The sequence below is a fragment of the Mastigoproctus giganteus genome, chromosome 2, assembly GCF_048544385.1.
Source record: "Mastigoproctus giganteus isolate SK-2022 chromosome 2, ASM4854438v1, whole genome shotgun sequence".
Classification (NCBI taxonomy): domain Eukaryota; kingdom Metazoa; phylum Arthropoda; class Arachnida; order Uropygi; family Thelyphonidae; genus Mastigoproctus; species Mastigoproctus giganteus.
Genome location: NC_143576.1, coordinates 253,567,380 through 253,595,316, shown reverse-complemented (window position 1 = coordinate 253,595,316; position 27,937 = coordinate 253,567,380). Strand labels below are relative to the sequence as shown.

At 37.1% G+C, this 27,937-nt stretch overlaps 1 protein-coding gene across 6 annotated transcripts in view; it reads right to left on the bottom strand.

Moving 5' to 3' along the window:
* The window catches only part of HUWE1 (HECT, UBA and WWE domain containing E3 ubiquitin protein ligase 1), a 1,105,343-nt gene that overhangs the window by 919,600 nt on the left and 157,806 nt on the right, over positions 1-27,937 (bottom strand). For all 6 annotated transcript variants that reach the window (XM_090389849.1, XM_090389845.1, XM_090389850.1 and 3 more), the window contains exons 9-11: positions 26,976-27,098; positions 19,549-19,620; positions 10,810-10,909 (exon numbers count right to left, since the gene is read on the bottom strand). In XM_090389849.1, coding sequence (XP_090245975.1) covers positions 10,810-10,909; positions 19,549-19,620; positions 26,976-27,098 — 295 coding nt within the window. The remainder of the gene's footprint in view (positions 1-10,809; positions 10,910-19,548; positions 19,621-26,975; positions 27,099-27,937) is intronic.

The following is a 27,937-nucleotide window of genomic DNA, read 5'->3' as shown; positions in this document are numbered from 1 at the left end:
ATTACCTGAAGATCCGCATTTAAGGAATTGGTAGCAGATTTTCGAGAAGTTAAAGCTGATTGAGCAGGGAAAGGTTTCTCAATGGAAAGTGGAATGCAATCTGCTATCATCGGCAAAACTATCTATAGGATTTCCAGTCAATGGAAGAAGGTCATTAATATACAAGAGAAAAAGAGATGGGGAAAGAACAGAACCTTGGGGGGGGGGGCACCAGCATTAGTGGAGAAGTTAGAAGACAGAGAGCCATCTACCATCACCCTCAGTGAGCGATCAGAGAGAAAACTGGATAACCAATTACTAAAAACAGCTGGCAAACCAGCTGTTTTTAGTAATTGTACAGTACTTTATTTATTTATTTATTTTTTTTTTTTTTATGAAAACCCCAAACACGAAAGGTATCAAAACCTATAGTACTTACATCTATAGGTTTTGATACCTTATAGGTTTGTCATAATGGTCTTTTAAACAACCTTCCATCTTATGGAAGGTTGTCATAATGGTCTTTTAAACAACCTTCCATCTTATGGAAGGTTGTTTAAAAGACCATTATGACAAACATGATCGAAAGCCTTTGAGATGTCAAGAGCAACTACTTGTGTTTCACCGAACCTTTCCATTGAATTAGTCCATAAATGGGTAACATAAGCCAGAACATCACCAGTGGGTCGACACTTATGGAATCCATACTGACGATCGTTGATCAGACGGAAGGTTTCTAGGTAGTTTAAGAGTTGGCGGTTAATTGATTTCTCCATTACTTTAGAAAGAGTAGAAGTAATTGCAATGGGACGATAATTGGATGGGAGGGATTTATCACCCCTTTTTAGGAACTGTCGGGATATGAGCAAATTTCCAGTCAGAAGGGAAAACACCTTTGGAATAAGAAAGTGAAAAAAGGCAGCAAAGAATAGGCGTAAGTTCAGGAGCACAGGTTTTGAGAACAAGTGGAGAAATACCATCAGGACCTGGAGATTTCTTAGCATCAAGATTCGTCAAAATCCTTCTGACATCCTTTGGACAGAAGGCCACAGGAGGCATTGAATGGAGCGTGTTGGGAATGGTAAGAGGTGTTTTACCAAGATCATTAATATATGAGTTCGAAGAAAAATGGGATGCTAGCAGGTCAGCTTTACCCTTGGCTGAAGTGACAACAGAACCATCTGGTTTGGACAGAGGTGGGAGCAAAGATGGACAAAAGTTGCAGCTAATAGCTTTGGCAAGAGACCAGAATGCTCGACTACCATTAGGGCAAGAAGCAAGTTTTCTACTCTTAGCCTGTTCAAACTCTAGTTTGGACTGATTAATAACTGCTTTACAATTGTTGCGAGCTTTGGTGAAGGCATAAAATGAAACTGAAGAATTAGAAACAAGCCACTTACGAAATGCAACATTCTTCTCTTGAACAGCCTTAGCACATTTATTGGAAAACCAAGGTTTAGATAAAAGACGAGATTTTAAAGTGGGGTGTGGGATAAAGGATTCCATTCCTGCAAGAATTTCACTGACAAGATCTGAGCAAACGTTGACATCAGAAGTTTTGAAACAGTAATCCGACCGAGGAAAAGAAGAAAAGCAATCTTGCAGGTCATCCCATTTTGCATTCTTGTAATTCCAAACACGAGGTCGGGAATAGGCAGGAGATAAAAGCTCCATTGGAGAAGAGACAATCATCTAGTTGTGATCTGAAGTGCCTAAAAGACCTGTTACTTCGACCATGTACTCAGAATGGTTGTTTGTGAGAAAAAGATCAAGCGTGTTGGCTGTATGATTAGGATTGTCTAGTATTCTTGTAGGTAAATGAACAATCTGTGCAAGGTCACTTTTGTAATTGCAAAAGCTGAAGCATTTGCAATTACAAAATTTCTAGTCACACCCACCAGCTGGGTCGGTGTGACTAGAAAACGGAAGCCAGCTGGAGTTGTGAACATTAAAATCACCAAGGAAAATTACCTCACTGTTAGGAAAGTTGGACTGGAGAAAGTCAAGTTGCAAAGAGAGAAAGTCAAAGAGCTCCAAGTGATTAGTGGAGTTGGGAGAACGGTAGAGGTAATTTTTAGGTAGGTAATCTCTCTACCTAATTTTACACAATTAGGTAGAGAGATTTTAAGCCAGAGAAGATCAAAGAGAATAGATTCCAAGTTGCCAAGTCTCATCAGAAGGGACATATGCACAAGTACCACCTTTGAGGCGAAAGGAATCATACAGCGAATAATTTGGGCATCTGAGATGAGCAGTATTTGAATCAACTGATAACTGAGATTCCGTCAGAAAAAGTACATGGGATTTGGCAGACTGCAAGTGGAAATGGTCATCATTAAGATTAGAATTGAGACCACATATATTTGTGAAATGAATTAGTTGTTGACACATCGGCTTCTGTGGCCATATTGCACCTCCCAAGGTTTTTGCATTTTTTAGTCTGATCCAAGCCCAAGACGGGATTCAAACCTGCGACCTTTGGGTTGCCAGGCAGGCACTTTACCAACCTGGCTAGCCCGGTCGGCATTTGAGTGTTTAAACAAATGGAAACATTTTTATGAACAATGTCACGATGTATGGTAAAATCCAGTGTATAACAAAAAAAAACCATATATTTTAGGAAATAATTCTTAAAAGTGTAGTAATATATTGTGCCATCATATACATAGTCATTCCTTAATATGTATATATCAATAAATTGTTTTAAAATTTTATTCATTCCTACTTATTTCTGATTTATTTCCCATCTTTTACTATATTTCTGAATGTTAAATTACACTAATTTTCATTGATAAAAAGGTCATGTTACTTTATGAAATTTCTGTTTAACGAATTTTTTTAAGCAAATAATTGATTTCATTATATAGAGGTCCAACTGTATTTTGTTAAGGTATGAAGCGCTGTGTAGCAATCAGAATGTATTTTCCTTTTCCTGAAGAAAATTTCTCACTGATTAAGCTGTCACAGAGGCCATGCTGTCCAAAACACTGAGAGCATGTTATTACTAACTTGATTACAAACTAGTTTATACTTGCCATGCTGAAGGTCTCTCTTAATAATTTTGTATTTCAAGTAACCTTTTCTAATAATTATTGCATTAACTAAGAATTTCAAGTTTCATTTTGGGATATATTTTTTTTAAAGGTATGAGGCATTGTAACAACCAGAATTATTTACATTTTCAGAAGAATGTTTCTCATTTTGTATATACAATCAAAGGAATTTTAACTGCTACCAGTTAACTAATCTCAAATGATACTGAAGGAAAATTCCTAATAAAATTAGAAAGTCCCTCACTTTTTTTTATCCTTAATGACTAACTTACCCAGTACCTACACCATGCAAATTAGTACATTAGAACCATATTAAGAAATTTTCCAAAGGGGTGGAAGTTTAGAACTTCTTACAATGGAAAACTTCTTAGAAGGGAAAATGACCAAAGGGTATGAAATATTAACTACACAAATAAAAATTAAAAGATACACATAAGTTAAAGCTGATTTTTAAGTACTATTTCAGGATTTATTAATATGTTACTATGCCTATGGGAGGATAGGCAATTGTTCTCATCAATATCCAATTATGGATATCGATGAAAACAATTGCAATATGTTTAGTATTAGTAACGGCCGCATGGTGCAAGAAAGCCTATGGCTTACGCTGCACCAGCTAAAAAAAAAATAAAAATAATAAAAAATAAAATAAATAAAAAATAAAAAAATAATTAAATAAATAAATAAAAAATAATTAAATAAATAAATAAAAAATAATTAAATAAATAAATAAAAAATAATTAAATAAATAAATAACTAAATAATAATAATTAATAAAAAAAAAAGGAAATTAAACCTATCATTCTATGCACTTCCCTTACCCGAAAGTACTATCCAGATGACCTTTGAATTTCCCCAAACTGTCGGCCTCTACCACCCATGAAGGCAACTTATTCCAGTAATTTATAACTCGCTGGCTAAAATAAAACTTCCTGCAGTCCAATCTAAACATTCCCCCCCCCCCCCCGTAACTTGAATTTATGTACCCTAGTTCTAGCATCATTTATAATCTTGAAAATTTTGTCCTCATTCATTTTACTGATGCCTCTCAGAGGCATAAACACCTCAATCAAATCTCCTCTAAGGTGTCTAGTCTCCAAACTCTGCAACCCACATATTCGAAGTCTTTCTTCATAAGGACGCCCTTTTGCCGATCTCACCAGGCGAGTTGCCTTTCTTTGCACCCTTTCAAGAAGCTCGATGTCTTTCTTTAGGTGAAGTCTCCATACTTGAACACAGTATTCCAAGTGTGGTCTAACATAAGCCTTATATAATGGGATTATCATGTCCCTATCTCTACTTGCAAAAGTTCGATAGATCATCGATAGGATACCATGGGCCTTCCTTGCAACCTGTTTACAATGCTTAGAGAATTTCATGTCTGACCGTATCGTAACACCCAAGTCCCTTCCCCCCAATACTGGGTTTAGTTGAACTCCACCAAGTGAATAAGTTTTTTTGGGATTACTGTTTCCCAGGTGTAAAACTTACACTTTGTTGGATTAAAGCACAGCTGCCATTTTTCTGACCATTCCTGAATTCTGTCTAGGTCTCTCTGAAGAAGCTCAGCTTGACAGTGATCATTAACTACTCTAACAATTTTAACATCTGCAAATTTAGACATGCCCTCTATCCCTTCATAGATGTTGTTTATGAAAATTAAAAACAACAGTGGTCCTAATACTGATCCTTGGGGAACCCCACTTCTTACATCAACCCAATCTGAGGAATAGCCATTTATCACAACCCTCTGCCTCCTGCTCTGAATCCATCCTGCTATCCATCTAAGGATTTTCCCAGTAATTCCAACCTGTTCCAGCTTATAAAGCAACCGCTCGTGTGGGACTGAGTCAAAAGCTTTGCTGAAATCTAAATAAACAATGTTGAAATTATTCCCTAAATCCAGCTCGAAATAGCAAACCAGATTTGTTCAACATGATTTTCCCTTTACAAAACCATGCTGAGTATCCTTGAGAATTTCAATTCGATGCAAATGATCCTGAATTCCACCCTTGATCATTGACTCCATGATTTTCCCTACTACTGAAGTCAGACTAACAGGTCGATAATTTCCAACTTCACTTTTAGAGCCACCCTTATGTACATGGGATATACATTTGCACTTTTCCAATCCAATGGGAATCTCCCCAGAGTCTAGTGATGCTCGCATAATTAGCCTCAATGGTTCAATGCACTCGCTTGCCACCTCTCTTAAGATTATAGGGTATATTCCATCAACTCCAGGAGCCTTACTGGTCAGTAGGCTCGAAAGTTTTTTTCATTAAATAATCTTGCGAAATTTCAATATCATTAATTACATATTTTTTTTAACTTCGCTCCCACAATTTCCCATTGCCACAAAAGGCTTTTCATTTGTAAATATCGATGCAAAATAACTGTTGAGTTCATCTGCAATGGCAGCTGGTGTATTTATTACTATTTCCTGAACCTTACGTAAAGGTCCGATCTGGTTTGTCCTGCTCTTCTTGGCATTTATATATGTGAAGAATTCTTTATTCCCCCCCCCCCTCTTTGCTCTGTTTGCTAGTGATTTCTCATAAACTGCCTTTGCCTTTTGAACCTTTTCTGTGGCTCTATTACACATCACCTTGTAGCTGTTATAGGCTTCAGTACTTTTTATTGCTCTCTAACCTTTCCATGCCACCTTTTTATGCTCAAATAATGTGGCAACTTCACTATTCATCCAACTTGGAACCCTACTCGTGGAGTATTTTTTTAATGATATATACGCATTCAAGGCATCTGGGATTAATGTTTTAAAAGCGTACCACAGTTCAATTGTATTCATTCTCTGCACGATATCTACCCAGTTAATAGAGGCCATGTAGTACCTTAAGGCATCGTAATTTCCTTTTCTGAAATTAAAACCCATTCCTTTGCCTTTTACTTCTGCTACCTCTCTCGTCATCATCCACCGTAGAACTCCGTGATCACTTCCTGCTACTGGTTCCTCTACTGTCAGCCCTGTTATGTCATCTGATTCATGTGTGATGATGAGGTCTAGGATATTCTTTTCTCTAGTACTTTCCCTGACACGTTGATACAAATAACAGTCATTTAGTTGATTTAAAAATTTTGTTCCTCATGTCGAGTTTCCTTCCCATTTACTCCAATCAATTAGAGGCAAATTGAAATCACCCATAATAAGGCATTGACGCTTACTTGCCCATTCCATTTGCATGTAGAGACTTTTGTCATAATCTTCACAATCACCTGGTCTGTAGATTACTCCTACTCGCATTATACCTTTGTTTCCAACTATCTCACACCATACAGACTCTATACTAGCATGCGAAATGTCTGTATGAGGGATAGCTATCGTCGCACTCAGGCTGCTTCTGATAAGAAGCATTACCCCACCACCCCTTCTGTCTAACCTATCCTTCCTAAATACATTATACAAGCCGTACTGAAACTCATCATCCCCAATTTCCGGGTGGCACCACATCTCTGTAAGCCCTATTATGTCCGCGTTACTTGTTTTAACCAGCAGTTCGAATTCGCTCATTTTATTGACGACACTTCTAACGTTATTGTATAAACAATTAAGATTTACTGTTCTTGTATATTTAATGACCCTAACACAACCCTTGAAGTTTTTTAGGCTCTCTTCCCTGAAATTAGCTACCCGCTCACGTGAAACGTCTTTGTCCCCAGAACATCTAGATAATACGTCCAGTTGGGGTAACAGATAAGAACTCTTGAGGTATGTGCAAGAGTTACTTTGACCAATATTATCAGATAAATGCGTGTCAGTATTACCCACATCCCTCCTAACTAGCAGTTTCCCTGAACCTTTAAGGTATCCTCAATAATACTGGTAAAAACTTTTGCACCACCTTTGTTTAAGTGTATCCAGTCTCTACAAAACAAATTCCTTCTACCTACAAGTGTGGGCCATGCTGATAGAAATTTAGCCTCTAAAGCCTTGCAGATTCCTTCAAGTCTTGAGTTAATCCACACGGCTCTTAACATATAATCCCTCCTATAGTGTCTGGGCAGAATTGCAGACACAGACATTATGGCCTAGCTTGCGACATTTGCTCAGCACGGTCCTGTATTTCTCCAACAAATCGTCAGATCGTGTACATTTAATATCATTTGTCCCCACATGAATAATAATATTTTCTTTACCCCCTTTAAAATCTGACAATCTGTTGGTGACATCATCAATAGTTGATCCCGGCAGACATACCCTGGTTCTGCTCTACCTATCTTTATTACAAAAAATATTCCCCGTTTCCCTGACAATGGAGTCTCCTAATAAAACAATGTCCTTTTTAACCAGAGTAGTCTGCACTTGGTTTCTCTGTTTTGAGGCTCGAATCGGGTATGCATCACTTGGTAGATTACTGGAGTTTTGAGTCCCTGACGAGCTCCCAGATGCATTATTTTCGAGGGCAAGCACTCATTTTTTCAGAGACTCAAATTGTTCCATCAGTGCACCAAATTGTAATTTAAGATCGGTGCACTCCTTATATTGATCACAAAGAAAAGAATCCCCAGGTGAGGTAGGATTAGTCACCAGGTCGACCTTGGAAAACATTCCGCAGGTTCCACAACGGATTAAATCATGACTCACCCATAAATCGTCATCGGCTATTTCCGTGTGAGTCACGATACCCTGTGACGTGTTTAAGGCAGATCTCGTAACTACCATTATAAAATTAAATAAGTATCAATGAAAGTAACTTTAAAAAATTATGTCTATAATTTTATTAAAATCAAACAGTTACAGGAAAACCTATAACAAAATAATCCAACAATATCTAAATAAATCAAGTATTTAAAAGCACTATCCAAAAGTAAACCACTTAACTGAGGAGCCCTGTCTAAGCGCGTCCGCTCACCTCGAATGCCAACGTAATCTTGATAATGTCACTTCCATTATATCAAAATGTATATTGTTTAATATTTTTTAACATAAAATAAAGAATTTATATATTTAAAAAAACATTAAGCAGAAAAACATCACCAAAATAATACACTGTGTATTCTTTATCACATGCTTTTTATGCAGGAAAGCTTTTTACCCAGAAGTTTCTTACATGGGAAAATAATACATTACAATATATAGTGTTGAAATTGGGAATTAAGAAAGCAAACCTAGTATGGGGGAAAACTTCTTATGCAGGGATTTCTTATGTGGGTATTATTATTAGTAGTATTTTTCATATGGTGCAAGGAAGCCCTAGGTGCTTGATACAACAAAAAATTTCTAAAAATGAAAATAAATTATCTCTGACTCTCACATTGATGTCTATCCAGCTGACCTTTGAATTTCCCCAAGCTGCCAATCCAATCACCCATGGAGGTAATTATTAATTAATGGGTGTTTAAAACTGATAACAATTAGTACCTACATGAGAAAGCCCCAATGAAGAATTCACTATGGGAGACCTTCACTTAGGAAAGTGAAAGGCTCATACTTTCTCTATTTTCTCAACCATTTATGAATATGGGGTCGTACTTGCTTGGTCATTTTGCTTCATTTAAAGAATATCCTCAAAATTTTTAAATAAATTGGAGATATGACATGCGTCTCCTTGTTAGATACACCTTTTCCCATTTCTCTCATAGTTATACAACCCTATTTCAACAGGGAATGCCTGGCTCCATAGCCCTAATAGTGTCAGAATTTCTCTGCATACTGACATACTTCTCTGGACTGCTAGCAAGAAATGAAAAAAGTCGTGCTTCAACCGTCATAAACCATGTTTTATGGAAAACGTTAAGATTAAACCAGGATTTATGGCTGACACAATGCTTGCATAACTGCCAGGCAGAGATACTTCATACTGATGTATAATTTTCTACATTAATTATTTTGATTTTGTACTGATCACTTAGTGTCATTATACAGGGTGATTCACTACCAGTGCGACAAACTTGCAGGAGGTGTAGGGGGCACAAAGACGAATCGGAATCACACAGCATTGCAGGGTCCGAAATGTCTTCGTCATGCGGTAGAGGACATTGAACGGGAGGTCGTGTGAACAGCGATCGCGCTGGAAGTCAGCATTTGCGAACTGGTTCCCGAGGCAGTAGGATGGACGAGTATTCAAACGTTGAACTGACCGATATGCACCTCGCGTATGGAGCTGCGGACTGTAATGGGCGCACCGCTCTGCGCTTGTACCAGGAACATTTCCCGCACGGGCGTGCTCCTCATCATATGATTTTCGCACATGTGCACAGAAGGTTACGTGAGACTGGTTCTTTCATGAGAGGTACCATGAATCGAGAGCAAACAACAAGGACGCCAGACAATGAGGAGAATGTCCTACATCTTGCAGAAGGCAATCCGAGTACGAGTACTCAAGTGATAGGCCAACGATTGGGTATTTCCCAATCCACTGTATGGAGGATACTGTCAACAAATGAAATGAGTTCATACCATCTGCAACGCGTCAAATCATTGGAGCCTGAGGATTATCTACTCCGGAGGACTTTTGCTACTTGGTTTCTTCAACAGAGTGCGGCAGACAGCGCATTTGCTGCGTCCGTATTGTTCACGGATGAGGCAAGTTTCACAAGAGAGAGAACCTTCAATCAACGTAATGCCCATTTGTGAGCTTTGGAGAACCCCCATGGTATGCGAACACATGCAACTCAACGCCGTTTCTCTCTCGATGTTTGGGTCGGCATTGTTGGAGACCACCTCACTGGACCGTACCTTCTGCCCCCTCGTCTGGACGGTATAGCATACTTGATCTTTCTGCAGCAAGTCCTGCCCAAACTTATTGAAGAAGCACATGTTCCTCAGTCGTTGCACCCCCACATTACAACAATGACGTCCGCCAACCCCTAAACGCTAAATTTGGACAGCACTGGATAGGTCGTGGTGGTCCGGTTCATTGGCCTGCTAGATCGCCGGACCTATCATGCCTGGACTTCTTCTGCTGGGGTCAAATGAAGACATTGGTGTACGAGACCCCCGTTGATTCAGTTGAAGACCTCATCGCTCGCATCTCTGTAGCTGCCGGGGAGATTCGAGACACGCCAGGAATCTTCCAGAACGTTAGGGATTCCATGCGGCGGCGCTGTGAAGCCTGTGTGACTGCTTCTGGTCAAACTTTCAAACACCTTCTGTAGCATGGCTTTTTGCCAATGTAAAACTTGTCATTAAAATGATTTTGATTACACTAACGAGTTGCTGTTTCTGTTCTTTTTCTTTGCTTCTTTGTTCATAGGACCTCCCACATGACGAAGGCATTTCGGACCCTGCAATGCTATGTGATTCCGATTCGTCTTTGTGCCCCCTACACCTCCTGCAAGTTTGTCACACTGGTAGTGAATCACCCTGTATAATCTTGTCTATTTGAATAACAAAAAAAGGTAAAGTTAAGACAAATCAATTTCCACTTTAGGGTAAGCCAATGTTTCTGATACTAAATATGAAGTATCATGCAATGCCATCTGATTGCTACTACTACTAATTAAACTTCATGTTATTTTTGCAAAGTGTTATTCCAGAAAAATTTATATTTAACTTGTTTTATGCATCTTTTACCAAACAAATAAGCATCAATCAGAGAATTAAAGACGGTTTTTTTATGATGTGCCTATATACTTCTCAAAAAAAAAAAAAAAAAGAAAAAAGTTTACTAGTTATTTCTATTTTAAAATAAAATAATACCTATTAAAAACATTTTTTTATTCTTATACTAAGCCAAAATTATGATTAAGCATTATAAATAATGCTTAATCATAATTTAGAAACTATTAAAAAACATAAAATTGCATAAAAACCTACCTAAAATAGAAATAGCTTGCAACCTTGCTTGGACACACTGTAACCTTTTATTATAATTTGAAAAACTGTGTGCTAACCTTACATGAGTAAAAAGAAGCATCTATAATAAAGAATTAAAAATATTCATATATGAAAATCACTCACAGAAACAGCATTAATTAAAACAAGTAATGGAAATTGCAAATATTAAAGGTACTGAACATAAGAAGTTCAATACTTTTTTTTTAATGTACTCACTTTAATATGAACTGAAATGTTAGGCATTAATCTAACATTAACATTCTATATAATTAAACTACTGAATGAAGCACAAAATGAGAATTCATAGTAACTTGCACTCTCCCATACTGTTATGCTCAATATGTTGGCTTATGGCAAAAACAGTTCCAAATGTTTCATACAAATCAAATTAGGAGGTAATTCTCAAGTAACTCCCCCACACGAGAAGCCGTCGTTTCTCGTGTGGGGTCTCGATCATATTATAGAGGAAGCAAACACAAGGGAAAAAGAAAAGTTTTTACTTACGTCTGATTGTGAGATTCATATCACGCAGATTTCCACAAATTTTCCACGAAAAAAAGATTACTTGTATGTATTGTTGCCATAGATTGCAACCACTGATAATTGTTAAAAATATATTTCAACAGATAAATCTTAAGTAAAATTGGTGTGAATTTCAAAGGGAAGTTTTCAGAACTCAGTTTACCGGCACTGCATCATCGAAAATACAGTGCCGGTAGTCTTTAGGCCTAATCTGACATTGACCATATAAGATGCAGGGTGATTTTCCGAGTATTTCTTTGCGGGAAAAACCACGTTTTATAATCCAGAAAATACGGTACTTCCCTGGGCACTGTTCTTCTGAATTGGCTTCTTTAATTCCCACTCTCTCTCTCTCTCTCTCTCTCTCTCTCTCTCTTTCAAAACAGTCCGAACACGTGCCGCCACCAGCCAACATCCATTTACTGTCCAACTTCAAACTCACAGAACCAACTTTTTATCTTTCTCGTTTATTCACTGAACTGCCGTTTTCTGGAACAACCTTCCTTCATACATATTTCCTGAAAATTACAGTCTACAGCAGTTCAAGTCCAATGTCAACAAATATCTTCTTTCGTCTTCTCACCTTCAACCCAAGCATGGTACTAAGTACTATAGGTTCTAATACCTCTTGTGTTTGTGGTTTACATTAAAAAAAAAAAAGTCTGTAATCAAGTCACAAAGGAGGTTAGGCAAGTAAGGCAGATTAGGAGAAGCCTCTGGAAAAGAATGCAAAGAAAAGCAGCAAAGACATCTACACCTTATACTGGCAGTAGAAAGAAGGGATCAAATCACATAGGACCACTTGATGTCAATGGGTTAACTGTTGATGACTGCTCGTGTTGACAAAATGAACAGTTATTCTGCATCTACATCCACAAAGGAGGAACTCTTTAGGGAAGTTGGTGCCAAAGTTTCTTCTTCTTCTTCTTCTTTGGTCCTTAGCTGGCAGCTGGGGGAGGCGGTTGGCCACGCAACCAGTATGCTGCTGTAGGTGCCGCAGGGTTTCGGACTTGCTCTGTGATGTTCTTCCATACCTTACGATCCATGGCTTCAGTCCTGGCCTGGTTAAGGTCGAGACGTCGGCTCTTCAAGTCATTTTCCACTTGCTTGGCCCACGTTTTCCTAGGCGCGGTCCGTTGGATGCTCCATTGGGTGGGTCATTGTCTCCAAAGGAGTGTGGATGGTATTCTGTTCGTGCCCATTCTACATACGTGGCCAAACCATCTGAGCCTTCACTTCTGGATTTGGTCGGCAATGGTTGGTTGCTGTTGGCATCTGGCGCGGATGGTATCATTAGTGATGCGGTCACGAAGAGAGATGCCCAAGATCTGCCGCAGGCATCGCATTTGGAATACCTCAAGTTTGTTCAAATCTAACTTGAGACAAATCCATGTTTCCGATCCATAAAGAAGAATGGGCAGGATCAAAGTCCGGAAGAGTCGGATTTTAGTCTTTGTGGAAATGTTGGTCCTCTTCCACAGACACCATTTGAGCGAGGCGAACGCAGTGGCCGCCTGTCCAATTCTGCTGTGGATTTCCATGGTGGTTGCAACTTTCTTCTCCTGGACCAGCGACCCAAGGTATTTAAAGTCCTGCACTTGCTCGATCTGGACGCCTTCGAGATAGATGGTGGCTTGCGACCCATCTGTTGTCAGGGCCTTTGTCTTACCAGCATTGATCTTCAAACCGTATGGCAGGGCAATGCGGGCAATGTCGTAGAGGATGTCCGTGGCTTCAGCGTCGTTACCGGCAAGGATAGCACTATCATCAGCAAACATCAGGTCAGTCACATAGTGATCCTTGTCATATTGTATGCCCTGTCTGTTTCTGAATGCTTGCCTCATAATGGCGTCGACCACGATGTTGAAAAGCAACGGGGAGGCTACATCCCCTTGGCGGACTCCAGTTTGGATGGTAAATTCCTCAGATAAATCATTCTGGATGCGCACCTGGCTGGTTAAACCGTTGTATGCAGTTTGGAGGAGTGTGAAAGTTAGTTTGCCAAAGTTTAGCAAACTAACAGAACATTAAATGATTCTGTCACTGAGAGGAAAGTGGAAGAGAAACTGTTCAGGTTAAACATAAAAAGGCACCTGCAGAGGACAGGATCTAACCAATTACATTAAAGGCAGCAGCAAAGGAGCTAAGCAAACCCTTAGCCATAATTATGACAGCATCTCTGGATTCAGGGGAATTCCCTGCAGACTAGAGATGTACAAATGTATTCCCAATTCACAAAGGGGAGGACTGAAAGGGTGACATGGGTAATTACAGACCTGTTAGCTTAACATCTGTTCCAAGGAAAACAACTGGTTATTAGTGTGCTAATCTTACATGAGTAAAACAGGGTTCATTGTTGGCCACACTGTTGTTTTATATATCTATTAAAGATATTGATGAATCTATATCAGGCTTAGATGATACAAAAGTTGCAGGGTGGTTAACAACAGTATGCTACTGAAACAAGGTCTAGAAAAATTAAAGAGATGAGATGAGAAATGGCAATTGAAGTTTGACAAATGCAAAGTACTGCATATGGGTAGCAGTAATCCCAGAGTATTATGTCTCTTCCTCCCAATTTTAACAACTCTACAGTAACTTCATCTTCCCCCGGGGCTTTCTGATTCTTCATTTTCTTCACCGACGGTTCTACCTCATCAGGAAGAATATCGGGTATGTCGTATGTGTTGCTAATTTGCAATCCATCTACCCCACTGCTGGCATCATTCCCTCGCTCCTTGTATAATTCTCTAGAGTAGTCTTCTGCTATTTGAATTATGCCTTCTCTGCTGTTTATAAGTGCACCATCGCTATTCTTCAGTTTCAGTATCATTTGCCCTTCTGTATTACTGCTCATTGCTGCTGATTTCAGTCCTTTGTTTTCCTTAATGCTTGTTCTACTTTTCTTGTGTTAAATCTTGTTATGTCCTCAGTCTCTTTCTAATGGCTTTGCATAACTCAGTATACTCAACTTTCTCCTTGTCAGTGTTTATCTTGCTCTTCATTTGTCGTCTTCGGTTCATCACGACAAGTGTTTCTTGACTAATTTTTTTCTTCTTTGGATTTCTTTAATAATACAACACAATAGTGTTTTATTATTAAATTAACAAGGTTTATTTATTATTAAATTAATTTATTTATTTTTATAATAAAAAACACAATATATACGCAAACAAAACATCACCAATCCCTATGCAACATATCAGCAAAGAAATAGCAGAAATAACTAAAATATAAAATTATCGGGTATACTGGAAAATCACAAAAATCCCCATCTTGACCCCCTCAAAAGGTTGTTACCACTAAAATCGCTAAACACCAACTCACAGTAGGTCTTGAAATCCCAATCATCTTTCTTTCCAGGCTGCTGCACATTCGAATAGAAACCATGCAAGAATCACTTTCACTTCTGCCTGTGTTAATCTATTAGTCCTTGTACCTTCCCCCAAGCTAGCAGTTTTCCAACCAACCTAACTCTACCTCGATAGCATCAGGAAATATTCTCGTACCCTTTGTGTATCCCATCCCTGTAGACGCAGTCTCTCCTGTTGGCAAGCACAGACTAGGCTGAGAAAAATTAACCCCGTGAACCTTGCACAATCTCTACAGGGCCAAATTGACTGACGAGGCTGTCGTCATATATTCCCACCCATCATGCCTGGACATAACTGCAGGCACTTTCAAATTCAACCCTGCAACTCTTCTTCAACAATTCCCTGTACTTGTTAAGTCAGTGGATCTCCTATTCTTAATATCATTAGTGATGTGCACAACAATATCACCTTTCATACCCTTAAAAGATGATACTTGTCCTAAAATGTCAAACTTTTGCCCCTGGTAGACATACCCTAGTCTTATTCCACCTATCCTTTTTTGCAAATATATTTCCCTTTACCCTGAGAATAGTCACCAACAATAGCTACGTCCTGCAAGATCAGCACATTGTACCCTGGGGGGTTGCCACTGTGCTGACTGATACTCAAGTGTGAACTCTGACTTGAGTTAGGCAGCTAAGAGCTTGATGGGCAGCCATTTTAATACCTTCAAGGGCATCAACCTCCACTCTTCAAGCTCTCAAAAAGGCCCATCACAACAGAGTTGGCATGGGCCTTTTTGAGGCCTCATTTCACTCTCTGCACCAAACACACAAAAACTTCCCCCTTGGCTATATCACATCGTTCAAGAAAGGTCTGCAAATGTTGCACAAACAGCACATTTCTTCAGGCCATAATTCATAGGAGAATCGCTACCTTCTGTTCTCCCCTGAGCCTCAGCTTTGAACCTGTTGCTTTGCTATTCTATGTCTGGGGCACGATTAAATTCTATATACAGGCATACCTCGATTAACGAATAGGATGCGTTCCACTAAATTACTTCGTTAAGCGAAACTTCGTTTTCAGAGGTAAAAATACTATGGCCAGAATAGGGATACGTTCCTACGTAAAGAAAATGAAAAGCTTTTTTTCGAACAAAGAAAAATTTTATTAAATAAACAGTCAACTTACATACAAAGTGAAATCACATTTTAAAATATGAGGTTAAAGTTGATTGTTTATGCTTTTTTTCTCTTTCATTTAACAATGGCCTATACGGAGTTATTGCATTTAACACTGATCGCTTAACTATAACACTTCTTCCTAAATCAGGATCATTTTCACTAAAAAAATTTAAAACGTTTTCAATGTCATTTAAGCACCTTTTTAAATCTTTGGTTGTTAACACTTTTTCGGCAGGAACTTCTTTAACTTCGCCTTCATTATCTTTGTGTTCGTTGCTAACAAGGTTTTCTAAATCTTCCACTGAAAAACCATCATCTTCTGCATTCAATAAATTTCTAACATCCTCTTCATCGACATTTTCGAAACCTATTGATTGAGCCATCTGGATAACTTCATTTCTAATTTCTTGGATGTTATTTTCTTCTTCTAGTACAACTTCTGGCCATATTTTGCGCCAAACTCCATTTAAGCATTTCTTAGTGACTTCTTTCCAAGAACTATCAATGTTTTCAATTGCGTTTTTAATGGTGTAGTTTTTCCAAAAAGTTTTAACTGTCATTTCCTCTTTATCCTCTAGTTCAGGTAAATTGCTTAAAATTCGACGCAGATAATAAGCTTTAAATGATGCTATTACTCCCTGATCCAATGGTTGAATCAGGAAAGTTGTGTTTGCTGGAAGAAACACAACTTTGACAGGAATGCATGTGTCCAACGTGTTAAGATCAGTAGGATGTCCCGGAGCATTGTCTAACAACAAAAGAGCTTTTTCTTCAAAGTTGTTTTTTTTTGACAATACCGTTTTACTCCAGGACAAAAGTGGTTAACAAACCAATCAGTAAATAACTCCTTGGTAACCCACGCTTTTCTATTTGCTTTCCATATTACAGGTAAATTCATTTTTATGTTACCTTTTAATGCCCTCGGATTTTCTGAATGGTAAACTAATAACAATTTTAATTTATAATCGCCAGAGGCATTTGATCCAAAGAGTAACGTTAAACGGTCTTTGGCTGCTTTGAACCCAGCAGCTGATTTTTCTTCAATAGAAATGAAGCTTTTTGTTGGTAGCCGTTTCCAGAACAAAATCGCTTTCGTCAACATTGAACACCAAATTTGGTGGAAAATTTTCACGTTCAATTATTTCCTTTAGTTTTTCTGGAAACTTATTTGCAGCTTCTCCTGTTAATTTTACACTGGCCCGTTTTTTTAAATTTCTCGAACCAACCACGAGAAGCCCTAAAGGTTTCCGTAATTTCTTCAGTTTGTTTAGATTTCAGGTGATTAAACAAAAATAATGCTTTTTCTTGAATCACAATTTGACTTAAAGGCATATGACGTTGTGACATATCATCTATCCACAAACTTAACTTTTTCTCCATTTTTTCTAAAATTGGATTCCTTAAGCGAGTTAATTTTGCCGCTGTAACATCTGTACAATTCTGAGCAGACTGTTTTATTTTTTCTGATTGACTTAGTATGGTTGTTAAAGTTGATTGCGCTAATCCTAAAGAATGTGCCACATCGGATTTTCTTTCGCCGCTTTCAACACGTCCTACGATATTTAGTTTGGTTTCCAAAGAAATTGCTTTTCTTTGATTCTGACATTTTAATTAACTAAAACAAAAATATTTCTATTAAAATTTACAAAATCTACGTTATGTAATGCTACAAAGAACCTACGTCGATTATTGCAATGTGCCACACTGAAACAACGTCAATCATGTAAACAACAACTAAATTATGCGATTGACGCGAAAAACTGTTATAACAGACACGCCCGCAGCTCGGGAGCACTCGGGAATACGTAACGAGTCGCCGTCAGTCACCAATCGAATGATTGTTGGGCGTTGGTCTTAAATTGGAATATTTTTTTATGTTAAATGGGGCTTGAAATTGCCGACTTCGTTATATCGAGGCTTCGTTATCAGAGGTAACGTTAACCGAGGTATGCCTGTAATTGAGAATACTACCCTAAACTAATATACTTAAGTGCATTAATAACATTACTCTAATTCACCAGTTATGCAGCAATAATATGTACTATCCTATGAAGCTTACGTTTTATGTGTATTATGCTATTGTTTACTTTATGTTTTTATTACGCTATACTGTTATGTTTGTAAAGTTAAGTTAATTATAACAGATAATAAAATTATCTAACTAATGCCAATCTACGTGATTCAAACTATCGAGATACCTATTTACCACAATAAAAACACTAAATTCCCCTACCATGCACTATAGTACAAGTTATGAAATACAATATTCATGCCAAATCACCGATACAAAGGTTCATGTATATTAAGTCTTAACTTACAAAAATCTCTAGCTAAACTTAAAAATAAGCTAATAAATGACTAAGACTATTAAACTATTTATTGAAGACAATTTAATATGTTAAGTCAAAAATGGGGCAAAATTTTCCAAAAAAACTTATTGTTCCCAGGAGCCAATTTTTCATATGTACAGGTGTTAGCCTCAGACCATTTTTCAATGCCTGTTTTGACAGAAGCCAAAGTGAATGCCACATTTTTTTTTAATTGCATTAGCTTATTTAATGAGTATTCATTTTATATATTTTCCATGTTCTCTAATAATCAATCACTGTATCACATTCCCCTTCTTCATTACTAACACAGTTGTCATTTTCATCATAAATACTTTCTCTTCTTCCTTCTCTAATTCATCCTCTATAACACCCCACTCTATGATGACTTTGCATTCTCATCATTCCCCTGACCACAGATTATACAGTCCTTAACTTAATTATGATTTCACAGTTGAGAAAGTCTCTACACAGAAGTCAAAGCAACAATACTGTGTTTATCATTTTAATTTCGATATTTTTTTGGTGCTTTTAAGTAGTTTATTTTAAATGGCTTTATCTAGACAGGTCCTATCTTACCCCTAGGCAAACAAGGCAATTGCCCAGGGCCCCGTAAAATCATGGGCTAGGTCGCCTCGAATCACAAAATAAAATTTATTTACAATTCAAAAAACAAAATTCTACCATAGTGCCCTCTGCTGCTGCTGCGAGAACCTTAAAACTACAGATAAGGAGGCACCAACTGGTCTTCCTCGATAGTTATGGCTGCACAAAACTGCTTCTTACAGAAACTTTCAGAGTTACCTTCATATTTATTCCACACAATTTTGCTTTAGTCATCGGTGAATCCACCGGAGTCTAGATAAGTACACCAACTGAGTTATTGCTACTTGTGTGTGAATACTTGCATACAGCAGGGGCATTTAACACGCAATAACATGCAACCCCATATATTTGCCTTTGAATGCACCACTGGCACCATGACTTCACAAAACGGCACCAAAACCTATCCATTTATCATTATTTATATTAATCCAAAAACATTAAATGCCATTTCATAAACATTTTTACAGGGTCCCCAAAAATACTTTTGCCTAGGACAAGCATATCCTCAAGTTAGGCTCTGTATCTAGACTGTCAATGTCAAATAAACTTAGTTTTTTGTAGGAAGAATTTACAACCTCAAAGATAATTTTAAAAAAATAGAAAATGAAATAAAAGTCATACTATGTGGGTAATATCACTTTTGGCTTATACTGTATAAGGTATACACACAGGACAACCAATAGACTTATCAATAGTGCATGGTAAATAACATAATAGAAATCAAAGAGAAGAGTTATTCAGTGAAAGTTCATTGGAATTTCTCACTTGTTCATCTTCAGGAACTGAGTGCGTCTCTACTAAGTCTTCCATTAGTTGAGAGGGATTCTTATCAGGTATCTGAAACATTACCAAATAATACATCAACATTAATAAAACTAATCCCAACAGCTTTAATAATCAAATAATAAATTAGTGATTACAAAAAAACAGCAATAATCAGAGAAAAATTAGTTGGTTGTTAAAGGCTTTAGGCGCATCAGCAACATAGCCCATACTGCCATACACGTCTATAAATTGAGCGTGTTCTGTAGTCAATTTGCTGTATTCTGGATGAAAAACCTGAGTTTCTGGAAGAAAAACCATGCTACCCTTGCCAGAGATCGATCGACTAACCAAGCCACCTTGTGAAAAAAAGGCCCAAAAATTCCTCGCATCATTGACAAGCTCCGAACTCAGGTCTTTTCCACCCAGTGGGAGGACAGCGATTCTAAACTATGCTACCCATATGAGCCTGAAGAAAAGTGAAAATTTCAGAATACATAGTATACACAGAATAAAATCTGTCTTAAATTTTCTAAAAAGAACACAGATAATTCTCAGATGTTTTACAGTAGATTCTGTTTGTTGTGTCAAACAGTTTAGTTCCAGCACCACCCACAAAATCAAAAAAATTTCTACTTTTCATCAATTTACAAAGGCCAAATTAACATCATACTCTCTGCACTCTTACTTTAATACTGACAAACAAATACACATCATCAAGTAAATATCTTACTGGTCAATTGCCAAAGTAGTACTTTGGGAAGTGACTAATGAGAGCAATAGTCAACGTATGTTAGTATGTAAGGATTACTGTGGGCATTTCGTAATTTCAAAGTCTATAACCATATGCCTCATCACAAGCTCACACTGGACCTCTTTTTTACTACCTGCTGTAGTGTCAGGAAATTGTCACCAGTGACCACCTGCTATCTAATGGAGGATCAAAGTCCTGCAACAGGCTATCCTAGTCATAGCAACTCTCTTTGAAATACAGGTAAAACAAGTCAGGCTGCACTTTTAAGTTCTATGGAAAAGTTTAAAACATTACAGCACAAACTAAACTTTTATCATTTAGTCATACAGAAAGATATATTAAACTTCAAAATGAGTCCAGTCTCAATCCATGAAAGTAATCTTTCTCGTACTTTTGTTTTTTAAACTTTTCAATATAATACATAGTCAAACTTAGATAATCCTTCAGCTACAACTACATTTAAGTTCTCTATAGCAGCATTTCCCAAACTTGTTTGGTCACGGAACACTTTATCTCGCAATAGGTTTAAGGAACACTAATGAGGAGCCAAACAACTGTTTCCTAATATTTTATTATATGCATTAGCATTAGTAGAGGCATATGATGCAAGAAAGCAAGCTTATATAGCATCAGCAAAAAAAAAATCAACTTCCACAACAAAGGATGGAAGTCTGCTCCACCGACCAACTACCCACTGGCTAAAGGCAAATTTCCACACATCTATCCTACATCTGTCTTTCCTCAATTTGAATTTATACCCTCTTAGGTGATTATTCTGAGCAAGAGGAAGGAATCACATCAGCATTGAGCATGCTCAAACCATTCAAGGCTTTGTACACCTCTATCAGATCACCTCGCTGGTGCTTAGTCTCCAGACACACTGTAATTGGCAAAACTTAAACCTTTCTTCGTAAGAGCACCCCTTTGTTCCATTCACTAATCTTGTTGCCCTTCTCTGTACTCGTTCCAGCAGCTCTACATCCTTCTTGAAATGAAGCCTCCAGACCTGTATACAGCACTCAAGGTGTGGCCTGACCATTGCCTTAAACAAGGGAATAATCACCTCCTTATCCCTGCTAGAAAAATTCCTGTATATCATTGACAAGACACCATGAGCTATTCTTGCAGCCCATCTGCACTGCTCAGAGAACTTCATATCTGCCTGCACAATTACCCCAGTCTTTTTCATTCTCTACCACTGTCAGTGTAGTACCACAGAGTTCATACATTGCTCTGGGGTTGCTGTTTCCCCATATGTACTACTTTACATTTGTCAATGTTAAACTTCATTTGCCACCTCTCAGCCCATCTGCTTAACCTTTTCATATCCTGTTGCAGCAGCATAGCATTAGTAGTGTCCTTAACAACCCTGCCAACCTTTGTATCGTCTGCAAACTTGGACATTAAGTTGATATACCATCATCAATATTATTTATAAATATAGAAAACAACAATGGACCCAACACTGAACCCTGAGGGACATCACTAATAACATTAGCCCACGATGAGCAGGGTCCATTGATTACCACTGTCTTCTCCCCCTCAACCACCCCTTTATCCATATCAGCAATTTGCCTCCAATGCCACACTGCTACAATTTGTGCAGCAGTCTTCCATGTGCAACAGTATCAAAAGCCTTTCTAAGATCCAAATATATAATATCAAATTTATTCTCTGCATCCAGTTCTTCTGTGACTACATCATAGTATCCAATCAAACTGGTCAGGCAAGACGTTCCCTTAACAAAACCATGCTGTGTCCGAGCTATAACTGAAGTCTTGTCTAGATGATCCTGCAGTGCTTCTTTAACCAGTGCTTCTTTAACCAGTGCCTCCATTAATTTTCCTGGAACAGAAGTTAAACTCACGGGTCTATAATTACTTATGTCAGCCTTTGATCCTCCTTTGTGAATTGGGGTCACATTTGCATATCTCCAGTCTATGAGTACATCCCCCGAGTCCAAAGAAGCTCTCATAATTATGGCTAAGGGTTTGCTTACTTCCTTTGCTGCCTCCTTTAATATAACTGGATAGATCCCATCCACCCCAGGTGCCTCTCTTGTGTTTATCTTCAACAATTTCTCCTCCACTTTACTCTCAGAGATTACAAAATTCTCTAGCTGACTGCCAGAGTTGAATACATCTCTGGCCTTCCCCTCGCTGAATAACTCCTCATGTGTGAATGTCGATGCAAAATATTCATTTAATTTGTTAGTTACCTGAGCAGGATCATCAACAGTTGACCCATCGATATCAAGTGGACCAATCTGATTCATCCCCTTCCTTCTAGAGTTTACATAAGTAAAGAACTCTTTGCTGTTTTTCTTTGCATCCCTTGCCAAAGATTTCTCATAATCTGCCTTTGCCTGCCTAGCCTCCTTTGTAACTTGGTTACAGATCAACTTATATCTATCATAGGCTTCTGTGTCACGTGTTAATTTATATGTATCCCATGCATTTTTCTTCTTTGCCATATGTCTCATTAATTCATCTGACATCCATTTAGGCCTAAACCTTGAACAATATTTCTTAGTTGGTATGTCAAGCCTAGTAGCTTCCAAGATAAGTTCTTTGAATGCTTCCCATTTTGAATTTGCTGTTATATCATCATCAGTGGGCCCCACTGTATAGAATTTAAATACTGTCTCAGATCATCGTAGTCGCCTTTACGAAAGATATCACACAGTGTGTCATATCTTTACGAAAACTATATACGACACACTGTGCATCAGGGCATCTTTATTTCTAACACATGTAAAGCCAATATTCAAAGAACTACCACCATGCTTTCAATTTAGTCTTTTATTAGTTGGTTCCTGTTTTTTCACTTCTGATTTTTGAGGGACAAAAGGTTGCGATTGTTCATCCTCATTTTGAAATGTGACAATATTGTGTTCGTTTTCATCATCTATTGTTGCACTACTAGAAGTATTTGCTTCTCATTTTAAAGTTCCTTATTCATTTATTTTAATAATAATATTTTGAAATACTGATAATTATCAAAAAAATATTTACACAAGGATATTTACATAGTGAGTTTAGTTATGCTTACTAGTTTTCCGCACTACTGCAGAACTAATCTCATAATTGCAAAGACAGTCCACACCGCACCACCAGCATTGTGTAAACATGTCAGCGGAAGGCTACTTTGTTTCATCTATCCTAAGGATGCATGATATCGGTTTGCTTCCCCTCTTTCTCAATCCGTGTACTCCAGGCTAAATCGCATATGAGGCATATTATATCATTACATTGCTACTTTTTTGTAGATGTCATTACTTCTGCACATACTTCTCTATGCAAAGCCAGCCAAAAAAGTGTTCCGTGGTCTATTTTGATCATTAGCCAATGCCAGTACAGTATATTAATAACTGGGGTGGGGGGGGTATAAATAATGCAAAATTTATTTATTTAATTTTTTTTTTTTTAATTATTAAGATTTTTTTCATGGAACACAGTTTGGAAAACACTACTCCAGTGTTTCTCAAAGGGTGTGCCACGTAACATTAGTGTGCCGCAAAATTTTCCAAGTGTGCCGCGAAATTTAGAAATTTCTTCTTCTATGACTACGTAGGTGTGCCGCGAAATTTTTCTTCTTTGGAAAATGTGCCACGAGAGTAAAAAGATTGAGAAACACTGCACTACTCTATAGCACAGGATATAGATATGACCTTTTAAATAGCTGCACAGAGATAAAAAAATCTGCACAGATGAAACTGGTCAACCACTTAATAATAGGGCTACAACATCCAATCCATTTGTTTGATAATTTTTCCTTTAGGAATTCAAACTTTAAAGGAATATCTTATGGGAGCCTGATACTGCATGAAAAAGATCTTTTCAATTTTAGGAGCATCAGTCAGTGGATTAGGCCAATGTCTTTTGTCTGTACAAGTGTTTGTTCATGGGCTGATTTGCACAATGTGTTGTCTGAAAAACCCAGAATAATTTACATGGAAACCACCCTGCTTCCATCACCTGAGATCAGGTATCTACCAGTCTTGATTGAAGAGGACTTTAGACATTCTTCCAGTCATAAGGGAATCAAACCCTGACAACTCCAAATGATTACCAATTGGTAAAACCAATAACACCATCATGGAGAACAGCAAATCTCATACACTGCCCAACAGCTGTCTGAAATAACTTTTCTACTGGTTAAAAAATAATGGTCTCACAATCCCCTCTCTAAATACAAATTCCAGGCCAAACAACACTCAGAAGGGTTGAAAATTCCTTTAACTTAGATAGCTTCTTGTCATAAGTAAACACAATTTTAATGTGTCAACATGTTCATTGATCTTGAAAACTGCTTCATCAGACCAAAAGACTGACAAATTTTAATTATTTTGATATATCTAGGGGAAATTGTGAAAATCCAAGTATTCTGGTTTAGGAATACTACTGTCATTACCCAGGCAGTTTAACCCCTTCATGGATTATCACGAAATCTCATTTTTAGTTTTAAAAGTTATTTGTAACTACACGAAATATCTTGGGATACAATAATACCTCCAAATTTAGGATTGAAACATTTTCTCGGGCATTTATCTGGCTAATTTTGCATTAGCCAGATAAATCCCGAAATTTCCTGGGATTTTCTTACGTCTGGCAGAAGACAACTGGCTTTCATTTTACTTATATTTACTTATTGTACAGCAATGTCAGAACAGTAGCACACATTCCTACGTGTCGCCAGTAAGCAAAATAAAATTTGCCGTCCTAAATACTAGATACTGATAAGTATGCTAACCAATTAGAAAACTATATCGAAAAATATTTCGCACCCTCTTGAACTGCTGCCCGCAAGCGATGCTTACCTTGCCTATCCACTTGCAGCAGCCGTGTGTCAGAATGTAGTTAGTTCACAATTATTGCTTGTGGTGGGGAGGTTACTGCTTGTGCGTTCCACTTGATTTTTTTAAATTTATTTATATAATGAGTAGTGAAGAGTTTTTCTGTTCCTTTCTTTTAGCTCAAGCACTAATTTATTTAAAAAATAAATTAGTACTGTATAATTTGCAAACTTTTTGGCATACACGAGATAACCCAAATGGGTTAATTACTCCCGTGTATTTTATACTAAAAAATTTATGAAAAACAAAACTATACAATGGGTATTTGCATGATGCATACTTTTAATCTGTAAAATTAAAAGTCGATCCATTATGGCACATTTTCAGGGGAAAAAAATATTCTGGGAAGGGGTTAAATCCTGTTTTCCACAAAAACAGAAGAGAAAGAATAATTTTAGCTGATCTGAAAATCTAGTGTGGAGAGAACTTAAATATAGAGAACTTGTTCTCTATTACTTTGTGAATAAACATGAGTGTACTGATTTATAGTGAGGATATGCTTAATCATATCAAATTATTGGTTAAGACCATAGCAGGATATACATCATGATGTCCTCAATGTTATCCTAACACACCCAGGACAGTGGCAATACACCAAAAGTGTCACATGTCAACCACTCGTCACCACATCATGCACACTTTCAACTTCTGTAGTGTGGATGTTGGAGGTCTTCCACAGCATGGATCATCTTTCAAGCTCTCCCTCTCTCATTTAAATTCTGCTGCCCACTTCTTAACCACAGAATAGGAAGTCATCATCTCCCATACAAACCTTTTTTCCAAAATATTGGATGGCTGCATTTTGAATGATTTTGTCCATTCCCCCCCCCCCCATTCACACACTTCAGGTCCTGAAAACCAAACTAATTAAAAAAAATACATGAAAATTGCATGAAACTTAGTGGGTTACTAAAGTGTTATACATTAAGTACAGAAATTGTACTTCATTGTATAACAATTCACTGTACCACTACCTTTCATACTCAGGCCACAAACTATTCAAACCACCCCTGCCCTCGTAGCCAAACAATCACCTGTGCTTAGTACATCAGATTACTGCTTTTAGTTGATTTATTCCAATCAGAAGTGCCTATATGTACAGCAATATTTTATTCAGCTTTTACTCTTATTAAATTACCATTTTTATTACAATCTAAGTTTCCTTCAAGCTTTTCATCATTAATATATAATGAAGTGCAGCTTAACTTTTTTTTTTTTTTTTTTGATTACTGCTAAAACAAAAAAAAACACAAAAGATCAGGAATAAATAGCACATTATTTAGAGAGAAATACGTCAATAAATATATTTATTATGTACAATATTATCTATAATACACTATTACTACTAATTATTTCAGTTTTTTTAATCTATTTGGGAAATACACAACAGAAATTAATATCTGAAAAACACAAAACAAACTTGATTAAAATGCATTAAAAAAGCATAAGCTCAATTTCCATAATTTTCACAAAAAAAAAAAAATTTATAAAGCTGACGGGTATGCATTTATCATCTCTTAATATAACTGAAAATGTTATTTTCAATAATACAGGTACCTTAAACTGGGTCACAATAAAGTTTTCTAAAGCTTATAATACAGTGGCAGTATTTTTAATACCACGACGATACAGGATTAATTCATTTAATACTAAAAGAATTTTAAAACAAGAAAATTGTTTGATACTTTCTAAACAAAATTGTTTCCACTTGCAGTGAGTGAATTTTATCCTATGATGCCCATGAACAATATAAATGCTTCATGCTATTTGTTAATTTTAACTAAACATTTAAAAATTTTATTTAACATTTTATATTCATACCTGATCTACATTGTCTATGTGAATACAACATACAGTATTAGATGGATTTTTTCGCCTTGCTTTTTCAACTGTGTGTTCAGTGTAAAATTCAAAATGTAAAGTTGTTGCACTTGATGGATAATTCTGAAATTTAAAAGATAAAGGTGAATTAATATTCTGTACAACTAAAATAAATATGGTAAAAAATGAAATTTTTGTTATTTGATACAACACATTGAGAGCAAGAAACTGAATTTTTAATTTTTCCAGGCCAACACCACAATCTTTACACCATTTTCTAACTCCTTAACGATTTTTAATTTTTCCTCTAAATAATTTTTTTTTTCATTGTAGCTTTCTTCATTTTAGGCCCTCTAAATTAAACATACTGTCCATATAGTTAAACACACCCTTTATGTACATAAGAAATAGCAAAAGTAAAGGACAGGATGAATAAGATGTGTTAACAAAAAACATTGTTATCTATGGGGGGGGGGAATTTTTTTGATAATCAAAATCACACAGCAGCAAAACTCACTATAAGAAAACACACATATCAAGGAATGACTAATAGTGTTTGAGATAAAGGTCTTCTAAACAGGCTTCTTTCTTATGGTTTGCCAACTGTTTTTTGTAATTAGTTATCCAGTTTTCTCTCTGATCGCTCACTGAAGGTGACAGTAGATGGTTCTCTGTCTTTTAACTTCTCCACTAATGCCAGTGTCCACCAAGGTTCAGTTCTTTTCCCCCACTCTTTTCCTCTTGTATATTAATGACCTTCTTCCATTGACTGGAAATCCTATCCATAGTTTTGCCAACGATAGCACATTGCATTCCACTTTCCATTTTGAGAAACCTTGCCCTGCTCAATCAGCTTCAACTTCTCGAAAATCTGCTACCAATTCCTTAAATGCCGATCTCCAGGTAATTCTCCAGTGGGGCAAAGACAACTTAGTTGATTTCAATCCTTCTAAAACTCAGGC